General features: G+C 44.1%; 1 protein-coding gene across 3 annotated transcripts in view; it reads right to left on the bottom strand.

Moving 5' to 3' along the window:
- Window positions 1–19,378, bottom strand: part of ZC3H7B (zinc finger CCCH-type containing 7B) — a 261,601-nt gene that overhangs the window by 170,312 nt on the left and 71,911 nt on the right. For all 3 annotated transcript variants that reach the window (XR_013608872.1, XM_078683046.1, XM_078683037.1), the window contains exons 3-9: window positions 12,786–12,825; window positions 12,111–12,308; window positions 10,916–11,074; window positions 10,524–10,604; window positions 5,647–5,706; window positions 5,196–5,238; window positions 2,755–2,984 (exon numbers count right to left, since the gene is read on the bottom strand). Coding sequence is in view for 2 of the 3 variants with exons in the window: in XM_078683046.1 (XP_078539172.1) it covers window positions 2,755–2,984; window positions 5,196–5,238; window positions 5,647–5,706; window positions 10,524–10,604; window positions 10,916–11,074; window positions 12,111–12,308; window positions 12,786–12,825 (811 nt within the window). In the remaining variant the exon portion in view is untranslated. The remainder of the gene's footprint in view (window positions 1–2,754; window positions 2,985–5,195; window positions 5,239–5,646; window positions 5,707–10,523; window positions 10,605–10,915; window positions 11,075–12,110; window positions 12,309–12,785; window positions 12,826–19,378) is intronic.

Genomic DNA, 19,378 nt, shown 5'->3' with positions numbered 1-19,378 from the left:
TGCTGGCTCTCCCGCGTTTTTTATACATTCTCCAGAACCGTTCGAACCGTGTCCCAGATACATATTTCGCAGCGGGGGAGAGTGAGGTCTGTACGCTGTTGTGGAACTGCAGGGCCCCTCGTCTGGCACTGAAAAAGTTGACAAAAGGGTGGTATGATGGAGGCATAGCCTTCCCTGATCTTAAACTCTATTACTGGGCTTCGCACTGGTAGTGGTGAACCACTGGATGGACCACCCCCCTAATGATCTGGAACATGTGCTGGACAGTTACTAAACTGGGCGGTCTGGCTATTTGGGAGCGCTGTATTCCAAAGTCAAGAAACACAGATATTTTGGGCCCACTTCTCACACTGTAGGAATTTGGCACCAGGTGAATTCCTGTTGGGGCTGGGCAAATATACTCACAAAAGCGACCCCACTGTGGCAAGCCCAGAGACTGGGCACTTTATGCCACCAACCAGGGTTCCACAAATGGGACATGATCGGGATCTCAGTGGTGGGAGATTTGATCAAAAAGGGTTCTATTCTTAGTTTTGAGGAACTCAGGGAGCGTTACCAAATGGCACAAGGGGAACTGTTTCTGTATCTACATATTAGACACGCCCTTACGGCGGTTTTCTAAGACCTCAAGTCCCCCAGGGCTCGGCACTTAGCCCTACGTTATTTAATCTTTACGTACAGCTACTGGCTGAGGTCGCCAAGCGGTGGGAGCTTTCAATGGTCTCATACGCTGACGATACTCAGCTAGTGGTGGCTCTGACGGACGACTCCGCTTTGAGCGCCTCTAAGTTTAAGAGTGGCCTAACGGCTGTGGCTAACTGGATGACCTCAAATTACCTACAGCTAAATGCCAGTAAGATGGAGGTCTTATTGGTGGGAAAAAATGCTTCTGCATGGGGAGAAAAATGGTGGCCCGAGACTCTAGGAAACTTTCCCGACCCAAAACCAGAAGTAAAAAACCTTGGAGTCTGGATAGATTCCTCCCTTAGTTTTATCACTCACACCAAGAAAACGGCAGCCACTTGTTTTGGGATCCTACGGAATCTCAAACCTATCCTAAAAATTTTCGACCCTTCTACTCGCCAGCTTATTGATCGACCATCCCCTCTCGCTTGGACTATGCAAGCTCCTTGCTTCTAGGGATCAACCAGGCAGAAATTGGAAGATTGCAGCAGGTGCAAAAACCTTGATAGGCCTCCCCCGCTTTCATCCGGTTGTGGACACCTTCAGTAAACTCCATTGGCTGCCTGCGGCCAAACGGATCCAATTCAAGGTTCTTTGTCTTTCATTTAAGATTCTGAAGCTCGCGACTCCACCTATGCTCTGCCATCTCCTGACCCCATATGTTCCCCGACGATCCTTGCGTTCGGAAGGCCAGCACCTGGTAGCGGTCCCTCGGGTGAAACGCTCTCGTATGGGTGGCCGCTCATTCCGCAATCTGGCTTCGAAACTGTGGAATGCCTTACCGTCCCAGCTGCGTGGCTTAATGGCTTTCCTGAAAGTCAGGAGATCGTTTAAGACTTAGCTTTTCCCCTCAGATTAGAACCTCTGTACTGTTATGTTAGGGGCTGCCGCACTGTGCTAGAGGCAGTCACTCTTCCTGCTGTTTGATAAGTGCCGGGACGCCCCTTAGCTGGGGCAGCTGAGCGCTATATAAAAATATGTAACATAACATAACATACCAGAGTCGTCGCCATTAGAGGATTGCATACTCCACTCGAAAGCCATATCCTTAACCTATAAAAGTATTATGTAACATCTTGCCCGACTCTTTTGATAAACTTTGAGAGCAGTGGCAAAGTGACCTGGAGCTTATCGATGAGGAGGACTGGCCCAATGTCCCCTAGAGAAGCGACTATCACCCTCCGCTTCCGACTGATTCAACTCAAGATTCTACATCGGTCCTATTTGACGGGGGTCATCCTGGCCAAAATAGGCGCCAGGACAGATGCGCTCTGTCTTAGTGGGTGCAATCAAGTGGCCACCTTTTACCATACGATCTGGGAATGCCCTGCTGTAAAGCATATATGGGAGGGAGCCACAACTCACACTGGGGAAGGAATTAGCTCTTACACCGCAACTGTGCTTACTTAACATTTGGGCAGCCACAGACCACACAGAAATTGAACAGATGACAATATTAGGATATACCTTAGTTAAGCGAGAGATAGCACGAAATTGGGGGTCGGGGACGCACCACCCACATATATATATATATATATATATATATATATATATATATATATATATATATAAGAGCTCGATAGGTGTATGGTGGCGGAAAAGGAAGTATTCACAACACGAGGCTGTCCTAAAAAGTGGGATAAGAAGTGGAAGACATGGAATGTATATCGGGGAAATATATGTATATCCACAATAGCAGGACTAGAAATGCGAAGGAATGGAAATAGAGATATGACATATTTGTAATTGTGAACGTTATCCCCTGATTCTTGTATAATGTGTTGGGTAATTGCATAGAACAGAGAACGGTACAATGTATATGATTATTGTCAAACTTAATAAAAAGATAGTAAAAAAAAAAAAGATAGTTAAGTTCTTGCTCCTAAAAAAGTATCTCCTGCATAAGGTATCATGGCATTTAGGAAGAAGCACAACACATTATTTCTAAGACACACTGCACAAAGCAGGCACATCAAAAGGCTTGGACATTGAGAGCTCTGGGTCTTCAGACCAAAGTGCTTGCATTATCAATTGAGTCACACTTTTATTTGTCAAAGAAGAATAACTCACCATTGCTGGTGTCTCAGAGATAGAATCCAGGATGGAGTCCAGCTCGTCACCACCCAAGACATCATCAGGGAAATCGTCCACACTCTCGGGTACAGGCACAGAGACATGCTGATCGACAGACAGTGGCCCCACCGATGATGGAGAGCTCTTGGGTTGGGGGGCAGAGGCATCGCTGACAGGGATAGAGGTGGCCACGGGGGCTGGGATGCACTTCAAGTCCTGGGGAAAATCTGCAAGGCAAAAAGAGACAGAGCAATATGGGAGGGAGGCTTTGCAAGTCAGAGACTAAGAAGGCAACGACAAATGTCTCGAAGGGACTAGAAATGAGAAGAATCAGTACACAAACCACTGGCATCCAGAAGCCACGTATCCCTTTCAGCACCTCAAACCATCCCAATAGACCAGAGCCAGAAATCTGCAAATCCATCACCTAACAATGCTTCCTGGTGATCATCAGGAATCCAGACTGTACTATGACTTCTACTCTTCAACTCATAATTTGCTCCAGTATTTTGTGGTTCACTTTCCTGGACAATTCTAGAATTAAAACCGTTCTATGAACTGGTCCTACTAGCCTCACATCAGGCCCCTGTATAATGGTCCATGTATAATGCAAGACTAAGCTCTTGGCAGTTTTTCCCATGTCTTTAATGTTGTACAGCAGTAATGCAGCAAAAGGGTTCTAATATCCTCCAGTATTCCAATGCCTTTTATTGCCTAGAAGTCAGGAATCTTTGAAGTGGTGTAGTCCCAACTGGTAAATTCACTCATCTGGCTGTTCTTGGTAGTACCCTTTACTGTGCTCAGTCTTTGGCAGTGCTCAGTCTAGCAAATGAGGTATTTACGAACTTGAAACCTCCCTCGACTCCTACATTTTTTAGTCTACATTTTCTGCATAGCAGCCTCCTGCTGTGTCCATTTACTTCAGTTGCTGAGCTGCTCAACTGTAATCCGGTCTCTGGGTGTATATGTAACCGGTCTCTGATCTGGTTTTGTATGCTTTGCTTGCATCATTTTTGACACTCACTCCTCGCTACCATTACCTGTTCCTACGCTTAGTGTCTACTATGAGCTCCAGCGCTAATGCTGAACAGGGAGCAAAGATGCTCCAAATCTGTGCTGTTTGAGCAGCTTCCTGAGCGTCTGCTATCCTTAGCCACAGTGTTTTCTAAGCAGGAACTCCATCCTGATTTTCAACCAGCACCATCTTGCCACAGTATAATGGTGCATCTCTGTCCTGAACAGCTGGCTGTACTATATAGTACTGAGCACCAACTGTAAAAACAGCCAACCAGATCAGAGCCTACACTCGAATCCTAGCACTCAGGCACTATCCTGCCTAGAGCCAGTTACTCAAACTACACAGCTGATCTAGGATTGTGCTGCATTCACAGCAATCCTGTCCAGAGTCTATAGCTTTGTCACCCCATCTAAAAACCATGCTTGACCGAGAGTACTCCTGATCAGGATTTATACATAAAACGTGGTCAGGTTTTTCTGTCTTGCGCTTGTTCCCTATGAAGAAGAGGATAGTTTGGCTCTCATTGGCCCATCTCCTTTAATTTTTTGCTTCCAATTTAACATGTGCACTATTCATCAGTTTCTGTCGTGCTTTCGCTCACTGCTGTTAGCGTCCATTCTTCCATAGGTTGAACAATTCCCTTGATGTCTTAGTTACAGGTTCCTCAGCTTCGTTTTCATCAGGATTGCTAAGAGAAGACCGTTTGTCCTTGGTGTGACTTCACCTCTACTTTATTTCTCCAGAAATATCACCTTAGGTCTTCCATACGATGAACTGTATTATATATGTGCCACATCCTATTAAACACCAGACAATTCCACTTCCTCTCCATTTCTCACACTAATGCGCATCAGAGCTTTTCCCAATCTTTTCAACATACACAATTCGTAGACACTTAACCATATCACATTACTCAAAACTAGCATGATATAGTCAGTTTCCACAAACCGTGAAATATAATCTCCTTGGTCATTCCTGTACTTAGCACTGTCCTCTGAGATATGAGTGACCTTCATCCCGGCAGATATAAGCATCATATTCTGGTCCAGAGTCCATAAATCCCTGGACCTGAAATGATCTTTAGCCCTGTCCCACCTTCCTGAACCATCATGACAATTTGAGGGGACCTGCTAAGTGCCAATTTCCTGAGCCTCCCAACCCTGGTGGAGACAAGCTCTATTGACCTAATATCCACCAGCCTTAGAGGTGACAGGCTCTGTATCCACCATGACACTCTCCTCACTCTCCCACAGAGCCTATCAGCGCTAGTGGTGATAAATGTATTATCCTTGATACAACCTGCGGCCATCAGTCAAGGAAATTAAAAGCTGTGCACCCGAGCACCAGTTCTCTGACCATTCACCACACTACAATAGGAGCCAGTCTATGTACCATGTGGTGGATTTTATGAACATTTTACCTATTTCAATATCATCGATGGATCCAAGCCCATTGGATGTAATCTGCAACAAAAATAGGGAGACTTTAGAAGGGGATGTTAAGGGGTGACAAATACCACAAAGGAGAGAGACTTGGGTAGAGTACAGAGAAAGAAGTGAGAAGGGGAGGGTGTGTGCCCATGCTGCCCACACACAGTGAGAGAAAAGAAGAGCTTCAGTTCATCATTTACATCCCACAGTAAGTTGTGTATGGCAGTAGCACCCTTATCTAAATAACCAAGCTATTGGATGTCCTGGTTGGAAGGTTAGCTGTACGCCCGTCAGTAATTGGACAAACTACATACTGACTCTACCACATTTAAAGACCCACTAGGTGCCATGTAGGGTGGAAGGGGAACCCTGAGGTTTATCCAAATTGAGAAAGTTACTGGGGGCCCTACTTAACTGTAAAAAATCTTAAGGTGTCCTTACCTGGTTGGAAGAGCCACTGGTGGTGCCATTGCTAAGCACATTAAAGCTCTCCAAGTCTGGCTGCAAAACACAAACATAAGTGAGACCACAACATTTCTAGAGACAACAGATGGAAAATCCTAATCATCTTAAGTAAACAAAGTGAGCCAGAATGAGCGCCCAGAGAGAACAAAGGAACTTATATAAAGTGATGCCTACGGTATTGATTCTGAGAACATTTGATGAAAAACAGATACCATAAATTATCTGTCTTCAGTTTTCTCAAAAAACCTTAAGGAATTAATCTTCAGATCTACTTTATCTTCATTCATCTAATCACTATCCTATGAATTGAATAAAAACAAACAACAAAAAACAAAAATTGTTTTTGTATCTTGTTTTAGTAAACCAAATCTTTTATCGAGAAAATTAATTCGCTCTTTTTATACTTTTCATTTGCTTTTTTTTACACATATATACATTGTTGACAATTTTAAACATATATATTTATACGATATACAAATATATACAAACATACACATAAACACAAAAATAAAATACTTGTGTTCCTAAACCGTTTTTCTGGTTAAAGTGCCCATTACTTTAAGCAAGGAAATATCTGGCACTAAATTATAAGCCCTTATTCCTTTATTTTGGTCATCACAACATAGTTACAGGGAGCCTGGGAAGATAAACCTTTTGTACTTCCTTTTCTAATTAAGGCTCTCAAACACTTTTGAGCATAATCCCGTATTTTGGTGATGCCAATATTGAAAAAAGTCGACGCGTTTCAGCCTGTATTTTTCAGGCCTCCTCAGGACTTGGGCAATAAACTTTTTTTAGGATTATACAAAAAAATTCATATATTACATATATACATACTTTCTAGATTTTTTAGTCACAATATTATACATCATCTTATCAAGTGACCATCCAAACATAGAATAGCTAGGTCCCTAGAGGTATGGTGACAACAGATTATTATAAAATATCACCCAGAACCAACGTTATGAAAAAGTGTAAAGAGTGTAAAAAGTGTGTACTGGAGCTAGAGGTGGAGCACCAACTTCAAATAAATTATAACGATGTGAACACCAAAAATGTGCCCAGTGATAAGCCGACTTATTTCACGTGCTCAAAACATACTAGTCTCCCCAATGATATAAAACATAAAAAACATAATTACCTACATTAGAGAGTAGTCTCGGTGGCTCACAGAACTACAACAGGCGGTACCAGTCTACCCAGCCGGGCTGACTGATCGCTAACTTAAACGACCCGCGCCTGGAGTATCTGCAACAACAAATCAAGGGCCCCTAGTTGTAACCATATGTTTTGTCTAATCGAGTCATAAAAACAGCTAATCGCTCTTGGTTACATACCTTGGAGTTATCCGCTTCTGGCGTCTCAAATTCTATCAATACCAAATATCTGGTCGTAATGGCACAGCTCTACGACCCAGTACGGCAAGTACGTAGTGAACTACACGTCTCCAACCATGTTTCTAAATCAACTCTGCTTAATGCGTGGTTACGTAGCTTACCACGTGACGATGTTTCTCTTCGGAGGTAACAACATAAAGGGCAGACCACCTTTGTGCGTTATTAAAAACGTACTCCACCTTGCCGATAAAAGATTTGGTTTACTAAAACAAGATACAAAATCAATTTTTGTTTTTTGTTGTTTGTATTTATTCAATTCATTGGATAGTGATTAGATGAATGAAGATAAAGTAGATCTGAAGATTAATTCCTTAAGGTTTTTTGAGAAAACTGAAGACAGACAATTTATGGTATCTGTTTTTCATCAAATGTTCTCAGAATCAATACCGTAGGCATTACTTTATATAAGTTCAGTTTAGATTCCCAGATGCCAATTGGTTTATCGGGTTACCCCTGTGTTAAAAGGAGGTTTGATTACACTTTTTTAAGTGTGAGGGTTTTTCGTTGTGTTTAGATTTTTCTGGAAACCCACATTGTGGTTCTAAAAAATAATCTAAAATTGTTTGTTGTTCATCTTATACCTATCCCTAAAAAAAAAAAAATCTTTTTTTTATATATTTTTTTTATTTTGATTTTTTGTCTCAGTTTCTCCCTTGTTATTTATGGAGACTTAGTCACACTTATACACCATTGTAAATTAGACAGATATTCCTAGATAGATATGTCAGAACCTACTACGGTTACCTATATTGAAGAGGAAAGAAGTGCCTTACTGTCAAAAACTCCCTCACTTTTAAGTGGTGACAAAACAGTAGCTCAAGTCACTAATGTTGACAAAATAGAAAAATTAAAACAGTTGAAGAACAAAAAACATCAGAACACAGTTGCATGCGCAGGTACTCTCCGAACATCTAAAAAACAATACGATTCCGGTTGGCCTACAGGTCAAGAATATTCCAGTTATCTTTATAACTGATAAAACATATCTGAATAGATTTGGAGGCGTTGGGAACAAATGTTCAATCGATTGGATGGCCCTCTCAGTTGAGACGACACTAAGATTAAATGAAGAGGAATTAAAAGCAATAGAGGAACTAGAACAAGAAATTTTGGGAGATTCAACTATTAAAGATGCAAAAAAATTGTTAGAAGCAGCAGAAAAAACAATTGCAGACTTCGCTATTCATAACACCAACTTAAAGATCACCAAGGTAGCCAGAGATATTAAAAATGTCAAGATCGATGAAGTTTACCCTTTCTTAAAAGACGATTTTTTCACTAACAATAACCCCAACTCATTGAATTTACAATATCGTGGCAGATCCAGAAACAAATTCATTACTTTTTCTGACACTTCCTCGGACTATAGCCAAGGGTCTAATAGCGGGTATTATTCTTACCCTCAGTACCAAAGACCGCGACCTCCTTTTTTAAACAGAGGAAGGTTCCGACCATGGGGCGGGGGCTCCAGATGGAGAGGATACAATTACCAAGCGGATTCATACCCACCACAGGGATTGTTCCAACAAGGGGAATAATATCCGAACCAAGAAGCAGAACCCTTCAGAACACGGAAAAAGACGTACAGACGTTAAGACAACTAGATCCCAATATACAAATAGGAGAACCAATTCCCATTTATAATCTATCTGATTATAATCCTACAAAGGAGGAATTTTCTATCCTAGCTAAGGGTCTTACATTTGTCCCTACGAGGTTGCAGTATCAGATAGAGACTAAAATAGAAGTTCTTGGATTCCTGAGATAAGTAAGATTAAAAGCTTACTTTCTAGAACGGGAAAGTATTGTACAAAATAACACTAGTGGGCTAAAGAAAAAATCTAAATTTCTTCCTGAAAGTGTTTTGCTACCCCCGGAAGGTTCAATATTTGAAAATCAAGTATTACGTGATCTGGATGATTTTCAAAGTAAAACATGTTTTTACAATGCCAATTGCAGTAAAGGAGAGATGCAGGCTCTGAAGAATCTATCCAATAATCCAGCTATAACGGTAAAGCCGGACGACAAAGGTGGGGGATAGTGTTGTTGGACACTAAGAAATATGAAGAAGAAAGTACTAACCAATTGTCTAACCAGCAGTTCTATAGACCACTCAAAACTAACCCATCCCCTATACTAAAGGAACAGATTCGAGCTATTACTCAAGAAGGTTTAGATGCAGGTTGGCTGTGTAAAAACGAATTTGACTTCCTGAATAGCAACCAAACGAAAATTCCAAACATCTATGTGCTCCCAAAAGTGCATAAGTCCCTAATATATCCACCAGGGAGACCCATTGTGGCATCCTGTGGTTCTGTTTTGGAACCACTAGCACAATATGTGGACGTATTCCTGTTGTCATTAGTAAAAGATATACCTGCCTATATTCGTGACACTATGGATCTGATATCAAAGGTAGAGGGATTGAATTATAATCCGAATGAACAACTTCTCTCGACCTTTGATATCGAATCACTTTATACGAATATACCTCAAGACGAAGCATTGAGTGTGTTGGAATTTGTGCTCGAACTAAGAGAACGTCCTCACCAAGTACCAACTAAGTTCATCATAACCTTGGCTCAGTTGTGTTTGAGAAATAATTTTTTCAACTTTAAGGATAATTTGTTTCTTCAGGTATCCCTTTAAGAGCACAAAGAAAACTCTGACATCATCACAAACAATTGTGTGGCATGTAAATGCTAAATAACAATACCATCTATGTGTCAACGAGGCCCCTTATTCCTAACTCTCCTGCAAGAAAGCAGTGTTTCTACAGACATACTATTTGCTCCAGTATCATTCCTCACTTCGCACACAGCGGGCTGGATTTAGAAAGCTGTTGTTAGTTCAAAAGAAGTTTGAAGCACATTCAGAATCAATGAAACCCAAGAATTTGGCCGCCGCCCATATGAGAACAGATTTCTATTTCAACTGCCCCTCTCTAGCTATGGCAGGCCTGTTCAACCTACCTTCAGTTGCTCTGGCAAAACAGGGTGCTCTGCCTGCATTTTCACCCTCTGCGGAGCACTTTGCCTCAAAGGCCAATACTCCTAGATAACCGGCCCCAGGGGAATGCTGTAGCTTCCCTCACTTTTCCACCACCCGCTACTTCATGTTCTGAGCAGGGCAGATTGTGTATTTTGGGGAGGCAGGTAGTAATGGCAGAACTCCTTTTCAGAGGTGGGACGCTGAAGGGATTGAGGACAAGGGAAAACAGTAAAGATGCTTTTCCTTCCACTTTAAAATAAAAAAAATATATTTTCCACCATTGCCCCCTCTCTACCCATCCTAAACAATAACAACACTCATGTTCATCAGGGATCTTTTCTCAAATATTCATGTCCATCAGAGCTTCGTTCTCTAACATTGGCACCTCGGATCACTAGTGATCCCTCCTTCAACACACACATCCTTGCCCAACAGTGATCCCTCCTTCCATGTGCACACAAATACCTTTGGTCTCTTGTATGCCTTGCGCACCCGGAGGCCCAGTTTCTGCGACAGCTCCTGGCCCAGACTGGTCACACTTTCATCCTGAGGAACAAAAAGAGTTGTGAAAGTCTAATGAAAATCCAAGACTAATGAAACTTCTATGCATCAGAGAGGTGCCATTACTGGGCCACAGTGAGGCACCTAACTGGGCAAAAACAAGCTGCTCTGGCTGAGTGACAGCAAGGTGCCTTGTCTACTTGCTGACAGGCAGCGAGATGCCCTGCCTGCTTGACAGCAGATTAAACCACACTGGGTGACAGTGATGAGTCTATGTTGAGTATTTGTTATACACTGAGATGGCTGGAAGAGCACACAAACTACGAACTCTCAGGACCACCTAGAAAGCCTCTTACGTTGGGATGCGACAGAAGGCAGTGACGATTGCACTCGTTGGCTTCTTTGTGGCGCCCCAGCTGGTAGAGAGTCCTCGCCTTGCGGAAGAGTGCCCGCATGTTGTCCTTGTCCACGTGCAGCGCTATCTCGCAGTCCTCAAGCGCCTTCTCGTACAGCTCCTGCATGAGAAGTTGTTCGGCCATTAGGCAAATAAGTCATCACTTCCTCAAACAAATAGTGTCCTTCGACTCTTCAGTTTCCATTGGGAGGACAGTATATGTTTTTTCAAACAAATGTAAGGTGATTGATATCTAAATACATTTAAAAGCGATGTATGTTCTCTATTTTTTAATTAAGTCACAAAAACTCCTCATCTAAGTACTAGAAAACAGGGAAGTGCAACCCACGCAAGCCTATAACAGACCGCAAGCTGCAAGAATACGTAGCTGTAGACCTTGATTAGATTTTTTAAATTCTGTAAATGCTGCATGCCACTGTTGGCAGACCGAGAGGACTATGATAACAGTGGACGGTAAAAATCCCACGTTTAGTCACTCATGTTTGATGGAGTGCCTCAACAAATGTAGCTCAGGAAGAACCGGACACTGTATTCTTTAGTTAGAAAGATAGAGACACTTCAGTTCTGGAGCTCTACTAAAGTCTCACTAGTATCCACTCTGCACTGGATCTCAATACCAGCTGCATGGTATCTGGCTCATAGATGATGGGAAATGGCAGTGGGCACAGAGCAGCAGGGAGGGGAGACGTAGTCAGACAGAGGAATTTCCTAAGGTTTTCTCTACACATTATGAATGATCCCCAACCCAGATGCTCTGCTAGGCTTGGTATGGAATCATATGAAGTTTCCCCAATCCATCATGGAACAATGATGGACTTCCAATTAACTCTACAATGGCTGCCCAAATCCATCACGGCCACACTTATGGCCTTCAAATCTACTTAGGAGTGGTGATGTGCTTTCATAGCACCTTACAGTGACTCACCCAAACTATCCTCGCCCCACAGATGCATTTCCATTAAACTCTACAGTGCTACACCAATCAAGAAGAGACACATTGATGGGCTACATTTATGCTCTACAATGGCTTCCAAATTATACCAAGGCTTAAGTCTAAGGCTTTCCCAATCTAACATAACAGCATTAATTAGGTTTGGCTGCAAAGCACTACAACTTGTATTAATCAAAAAGCTTACCATGTTGAAGTAGCAGGCAGCACGGTTGACGTAGAGCTTGCAGTCAAGCTCCTGAGCCATAGTTACCCCATCTGAGGTGCCATACTCGGACACATTGAGGCCCTCAGTATACTGGCCTAGGGCCAGCTGAAGGTCCCCCTCCCGGTACAGGTCATTGCCCTCAGCAAATAGATTTCGGACCAACTTGTGGAGAAAGTCCTGCATGGGAAAACCGACAGGAAGAGAATTACAACAGAGGAAGGAAAGCGATGTGGAGCACAGCAAGGTAGCCATTGAACACTATGGTCAGGATAGCTAGTATAATGATGGGAACATACAGGTGCAGTATGGAGGACTAGGTCTCAACACTCATTCCAAAGATGTAAAAGCCGTTTTGATCATGTTCTCATCCTAGGAGTGCTGTGCGGCAGAGCAAACCCTCTCCTGGGACTGCAGATTTTAATAAGCTCACTCTGCTTCATGGGCTTTTAACAATAATACATTGTAGGCCACTCCCACAGGGTCGCTACTGAGCATCCCAAGCACTGGTAAAGCAGAGATCACTTCCAACGGGAATTGTAGAAACTTCCATGCTCACTCCACTGCACAGCAGCTGTGCTGGAGATGCCCACTTCCGAAATCAGAACCGTCAGGGCAGAAAAGTGAGAAAAACAATAAATATACAACATTTGGTACCTCATATTCCTCCTGGCTCCCAGGGTAAGGAACTGTAGATCTGTGAAAATAAGGAGGCAGATTGCGAACATTATTGACAACAAATGAGAGTGGCCCATCACCCACTAAGCTAGAGAACATGCACATTAAGAGGAAGTTTGCAATATTCTGGGACATGTCAGAGGTGAAAATACTGATCTTTGCAGAGACAATCACTCTAAACCTTCTCTTTAAGAGGAAGTTATTACAGCAGGTGTCTCCAACCAGTCGATTGCAAGCTCCCAGACACCTTCAAAGTAGCTTGCAGCTTTGAGTCCATTTTTAAATAAACACAGGGACTCATTAGGTCTTGTGGGCAATGAAGCGCAAAGCGCTCCTCGCTCTGCGAGAGATATTGTGAGAAAAAAAACTGTAAAGGGGACTCTAAGTCCCGCCCCTCTTTTCCATTGGGTAGCGTCAGCGTTTATATTAAAAACTGGCTTCCCAATGGAAAGGAGGGATTTTGGTTGCCACCCTGTCCGTTTTTCGGACTGCCCCTCCAGACACCATGGACTGCTTTGCGGCTGTCGTGTAGACTTTTCTTAACTGCTTGTTTATTTTAACAAGCAGATAAGAATATTCTTCAGTACAGCCCTGACGCAGGCACAGAGCTAAGAGGCTCACAAGGTCATGGGGAGGACAGGGGGATCCCGGCAGACTCTGTGTTTTCCTGCCGAGGCAGCAGCATGTTCATTTTTGCATCTCGCTTTCACTTTAAAGTGCGATGCAAAAATAAACACGCTGCTGTTTGCGTCTCGGCCGTGCTTTTTTAAAATTCTAGCTCTGTTTTGTCATCACAGCTTCTGCTGGAGGAGATATAACTAGTAGACCCCAGACTTTCAGTATCCTGTTTCCTCTAATCTGACATTCCTTACAAACTAAATGTATAAATTATATATATATATATATATATATATATATATATATAGAACACCTCTCCAACAAAGAAGCATGAGGACACAGCGGGGAGCTTGTCGGGGGTTCTTTATTCAGCAGCTTTTTGTGGCATGATGCATTTCTGCTCGCATGAGCCTTCCTCAGATGCCGCAGCTGAAACGAGGTGAGTCCAACCTCCTCCTTATAATACTAGGCCCCTCCCATTATTGTGAGGTCAGCAAGCTCCTCTGAATGCGTTGCAGCTGTAGTCAATTGTTCCGAACTACAGTTCCCAAGATTCACCTCTCCAGTGAGACCAGGTGTGGAGCTGCGATAATGTCCTGCAATGGACGCTGAATTGCCAGTTAAGGGGGGAAGTTTGATGATGCGGCCAAACCCCGAAGCTTGAATCAGGAACTCCCTCGAGTCCCCAACGTTCTGCCCCTGAATAACCAGTCAGGCTGGGCTGTGGATTTGGTGATACCGTGATCCCTATTTCCCCCGTGCAGTCACGGGCTGTATATATATATATATCCCGCAAAAACATATCAGCGTTTTCCTGCATTTTGAAGAACAATAGATTTGAGTGAAACGGTTTAGACGCTTCAAGACGCTCTGATAGTATTTGAACATATCCTGCAACACGTTTCCCTCTTCGGATGCAATGTCGTGAACGCTGTGTACTCTGTGACAGTAGTGAGTGCACACAAGGCTTGTGGATGTCTGATGCCTGATGTCTGATGGCTGATGCTTGTGGATGTCTGATGCCTGATGCTTGTGGATGTCTGATGCCTGATGCTTGTGGATGTCTGATGCCTGGTGCTTGTGGATGTCTGATGCCTGATGCCGGATGCTCGTGGATGTCTGATGCCGGATGTATGATAATTGATGTCTGGTGCTTGTGGATGTCTGATGGCTGATGCTTGTGGATGTCTGATACCTGTGGATGTCTGATGTCTGATGCCTGATGTCTGATGCTTGTGGATGTCTGAAGCCTGAAGTCTGATGTCTGATGCTTGTGGATGTCTGATGCTTGTGGATGTCTGATGCCTGCTGCTTGTGGATGTCTGTTGCTTGTGGACGTCTGATTCCTGTTGCTTGTGGATGTCTGATGATTGTGGATGTCTGATGCCTGATGTCTGATGAGTGTGGATGTCTGATGCTTGTGGATGTCTGAAGCCGGATGTCTGATGCTTGTGGCTGTCTGATGTCTCATGTCTGATGCTTGTGGCTGTCTGATGGCTCATGTCTGATGCTTGTGGATGCATGATGTCTGATGTTTGTGGATGTCTGATGCCTGATGTTTGGACGTCTGATGCCTGATGTTTGTGGACGTCTGATGCCGGATGTTTGTGGACGTCTGATGCCTGATGATTGTGGATGTCTTATGATTGTAGATGTCGGATGCCTGATGCTTGTGTATGTCTGATGCTTGATGTTTGTGGATGGCTAATGCCTGATGTCCAATGCTGGATATCTGATGCCGGATGTCTGATGCTTGTGGATATCCGATGCCTGATGCTTGTGGATGTCTGATGCCAGTGGATGCCTGATGTCTGATGCCTGAAGTCGGATTCTTGTGGATGTCTGATGCCCGATGCTTGCGGATGTCTGATGCTTGTGGATGTCTGATGTCTGATGCCTGATGCGTGGGGATGCCTGATGTCTGATGCCTGATGATTGTGGATGTCTGATGTCTGTTGCTTGTGGATGTCTGATAAAGGATGCCTGGTGCTTGTGGATGTCTGATGCTTGTGGATGAATGATGTCTGATGCTTGTGAATGTCTGTTGCCTGATGTCTGATGCTTGTGGATGTCGGATGCCCGATATCTGATGTCTGATGCTTGTGAATGTCTGTTGCCTGATGTCTGATGCTTGTGGATGTCGGATGCCAGATATCTGATGCCTGATGCTTGTGGATGTCTGATGCATGATGCTTGGGATGTCTGATGCTTGTGGATGCCTGATGCTGTGGAGGCCTGTTGCTTGTGGATTTCGGATGTCTGATGCTTGTGGATGTCTGATGCCTGATGCTTATGGATGTCTGATGCCTGATGCTTGTGGATGGCTGATGCCTGAGGTCTGATGCCTTTGGATGTCTGATGCCTGATGCTTGTGGATGTCTGATGCCTGATGTTTGTGGATGTCTGATGCCTGATGCTTGTGGACGTCTGATGCTTGTGGATGGTTGATGCCTGATGGCTGATGCCTGATGCTTTTGGATGTCTGATGCCTGATGTCCGATGCCGGAAGTCTGATGCCTGATGCTTGTGGATGTCTGATGTCTCCTGCTTGTGGATTTCTGATGCCAGATGTCTGATGCTTGTGGATGTCTGATGCCTGATGCTTGTGGCTGTCTGATGCCTGTGGATGTCTGATGCTTGTGGATGTCTGATGCTTGTGGATGTCTGATGCTTGTGGATGTCTGATGCTTGTGGATGTCTGATGCCTGATGGCTCATGTCTGATGCTTGCGGATATCTGATGCTTGGGATGTATGATGCCTGAGGCTTGTGGATGTCTGATGCTTGTGGATGTCTGATGCGTGTAGATAACTGTGTGTGTGTGTGTGATATGTGTGCCTGTGGCAGTTTTGATCTTTATGTGTGTATTATGACTCCTGAATCACAGATGATTTATAAGGGCAATACAACACATTCATAAAATGTGCTTAAGGTGTTACATGTGCACTGTTGGAACACCGTACAAGTGTCAAGTTGGTGCATTATATTGGCTTATTGCTTTACAATACAAGGACTTATTTTATTATTATGTGTAACCACTTTGCCAACTGCTCCTCACTGAAACTCTCCAATGCAGGGTGTCTTTTACTTCAGGGTTAAATGTGAGTTTAAATGTCTAGGAATAAGTCAGTAACACAAACTACCAGTGGGATGTACTACACCCAGACTTCTCAAGTCACTATGTGTTCTGACACCCCATCACCAAGTGGGGGAGCGAGCTTAGAGTGATCTTCCTAGGCTCCCTGCCCAGCCTCCCTGGCTAGAAGAATCTGGAAGGGGGGTGGCTTCCATTGCTGGAGGTACAGCTCCCGCCTCCTGGCACATCCTCTCCTGGTACATCAGCTGGTCTCTCCATTCAGGAACACTCACTAGCTGCCCTCACAAGGTGCACTCTGGGGCAGTAATACTCCCTGCATTATATCGGGGCTCACAGGCTCTGCTGGACCCCCAGATAACTTCAGAATCCTCAGCGAGGGATGTTTAGCATAGACCCAGGAGGGCCCCCTGTCCCATTTTAGGGATAGGCACATAAGATAAATGTACGCACAGTAAGTTAAAGTGTATCTCATTTATGGGATCAGCACTTACAGAGAAAAGCTTGCAAATATGCTATCCCTCTGGACATACCTAGTACCCCTCTCAAACCCACACAGTCACTGTGACAATGTTGCACCTTTGCAAACACTTTTTGGACAGGAAGCGAACAATGCTTCACAGTTGGGAGGGTGTGAATAAAAGTCAGGAGTGCATGTGGGAGGGGGACAACAAACTGGCACAGGGAAGAAACGAAACAGGATTTTGGGGGCTGCAAGGAGGAATCCTCCTAAAAAAAGCATTTGCAATGCAATAGGTACTGCATTTACACAAGTTTAAACTATTGGCATTGTACATGACAATGCCTTTTATTTATGTTTTGGTTTTTACAACATAAATTAAAGGCATTGACATTTACAATACCATTTACAATACCAATAGCTCCAAAACTCGCAGTTGCGAGACCTATTGCATTGCAAATGCTTGTTTTTCTTTTGATGTTAAGGGAAGGCTGGGTTTACTTTACATTATTATTATCAGGCTGAAGATAGCAGAGCCCGATAATGAGCAGTGCTCATTCAGATTTATGGTCCAGGATGGGTTACAGAGGTGAAGAATTGAAGTATTTAACGCTTGGGTAAAATTCTCCAAAAATGATGTTTCTGACTGCTTTTGAATGGGAGAAAATCATCTAAATGATTAACTCATCATTTTACTGTTCTCCCATTTCAAAGTGTTGCTTTTACAAACCGGGAACCTCTTGCTCCCAGTGGCCATTAGACACTGTTTATAATTGAAAAATAGCCATTTTTAGGTCGAGACTGGCGTAGGCTGCGCATGCGCAGTCTCGCTTCGAGACTTCATGTCTCAGAGAAGCGAGGGTAAACCCCACCCCTCTTCTCCATTGGCTGGCCTCATGAACGGCGGCCAGCCATTGGAGAAGAGGTCTCTGTGACATAATTGTCTCGCTGTAAGCCCCGTCCTTTTCGGATTGAGGGGCGTGTTTTTTTCGTTTCTTTCTCTCCTCGAAAAACACGCCCCTCAATCCGAAAAGGACGGGGCTTACACAGCACGGCGAGCGCTTGTTAGCCAATGATTCTATGTCATAAGGGCAAAACTATCCCTAAGATATGACTAGAGTTAAACTGAACCACAAGTTCCAGAATGCTCACATTTGATAAATGAAACCCTAGGACTGGAAAGTAGGTCTCGTGACATGGACTTGAAGTTTAACCCTACTCTTCACACTGCTAGGCTGCCGCCTTCACGCAAAGATATCCAGTGTACTTGCCTTCCCAGACGCACCCGCCCATGATTTTCTCCTTCTGAGGAGCGAGAAATTTTCGAAAGGAAAAGACAAGGAGGCGGAAAAGCGTGTGATTGGAGGCTGGCAAGAAAACAATCTAAGACCTGAGCCCGTCCCCCCAGCCGGCTCCCGTGTCTCTGTGCTCATTTGGCGTGGCTGCTGCCGCGGTCTGGCCCCAGAGCCCAGGCCTTGAGATAATATCCACCTCATTTCAGGTTTCAAACTGCAGCTAATGGCTTTCGATTTCTAATTTGGCTCGGATTTTCTAGGCGGGGGCACCCGTGAAGGAGGAGCTGTACTCAGAGCAGCGAGGCAACGCGAGGTGCCGTACGCCAGAACTCATACTGCAGAGTGAGCGCAGAGGGCACTATGCTAGATGCAGTATTGCAGTAAGTACTTGGTGTTTTTAAAGCATGTTTGGCGCGCATGTGGTTTCGGTGCAGGGTCTAATGGAAACAATCTTAAAGCTACATACAGTACATGCACAAGTAGTACTGGACAGCACTCACCCGCGCGATGCTGATCTTTTTGATTTCATAGTAACGCCCGTCCTCCCAGGAGGTCACTAGGATAGCAGTGCCGAAGGAGCCCTCCCCGATTTTGGATACCCGGTTGTACATGTCCATGGTTAAGGCATCTCTATAACCTAGTGCAGCAGTCTTTGGGACTTCAGGACGGGTTCTTGCGGAGGGGCGTTGAAGGGTCACAGCCTCTCCCCCGCAGTGGCGCACAACGGTTTGCTCCAGGCACAGAGGCAGCAGCAGCACATCCTCGGGCCAAGCACTCTCTCTGTGTATCGGTTGCTGAGCAGCTGCCGCCGGAACTTTCCCCACTTTGGACCTAACCCTTTGCGATATACGTCTCGTTGGTAGCTCCGGTCACTTTGCTAAGTCACTATTTTTTTAGGTAGACTTAGTCTACAGTACTTACATTTAGCTTTTGTTGCTGTAGGATGAGTGTGTGGGTGGCGGTGGTGTTAACAGTCCCAGTTTCAAGTCACTGCTGCCTGTGCATCTCCTGCACTGTGAAACCTTTGCATCTCTAGCTACTTGCATGTATTGGAATCTGCTGTTTGCTTCAAGTTTATTTAAGATAATATGTTCCTCACACAAAAT

This window comes from Lissotriton helveticus, chromosome 1_1 (assembly GCF_964261635.1).
Source record: "Lissotriton helveticus chromosome 1_1, aLisHel1.1, whole genome shotgun sequence".
Taxonomy (NCBI): Eukaryota; Metazoa; Chordata; class Amphibia; order Caudata; family Salamandridae; genus Lissotriton; species Lissotriton helveticus.
The sequence above is the reverse complement of the archived record's forward strand: the minus strand, read 5'-3'. Positions and strand labels throughout refer to the sequence as shown.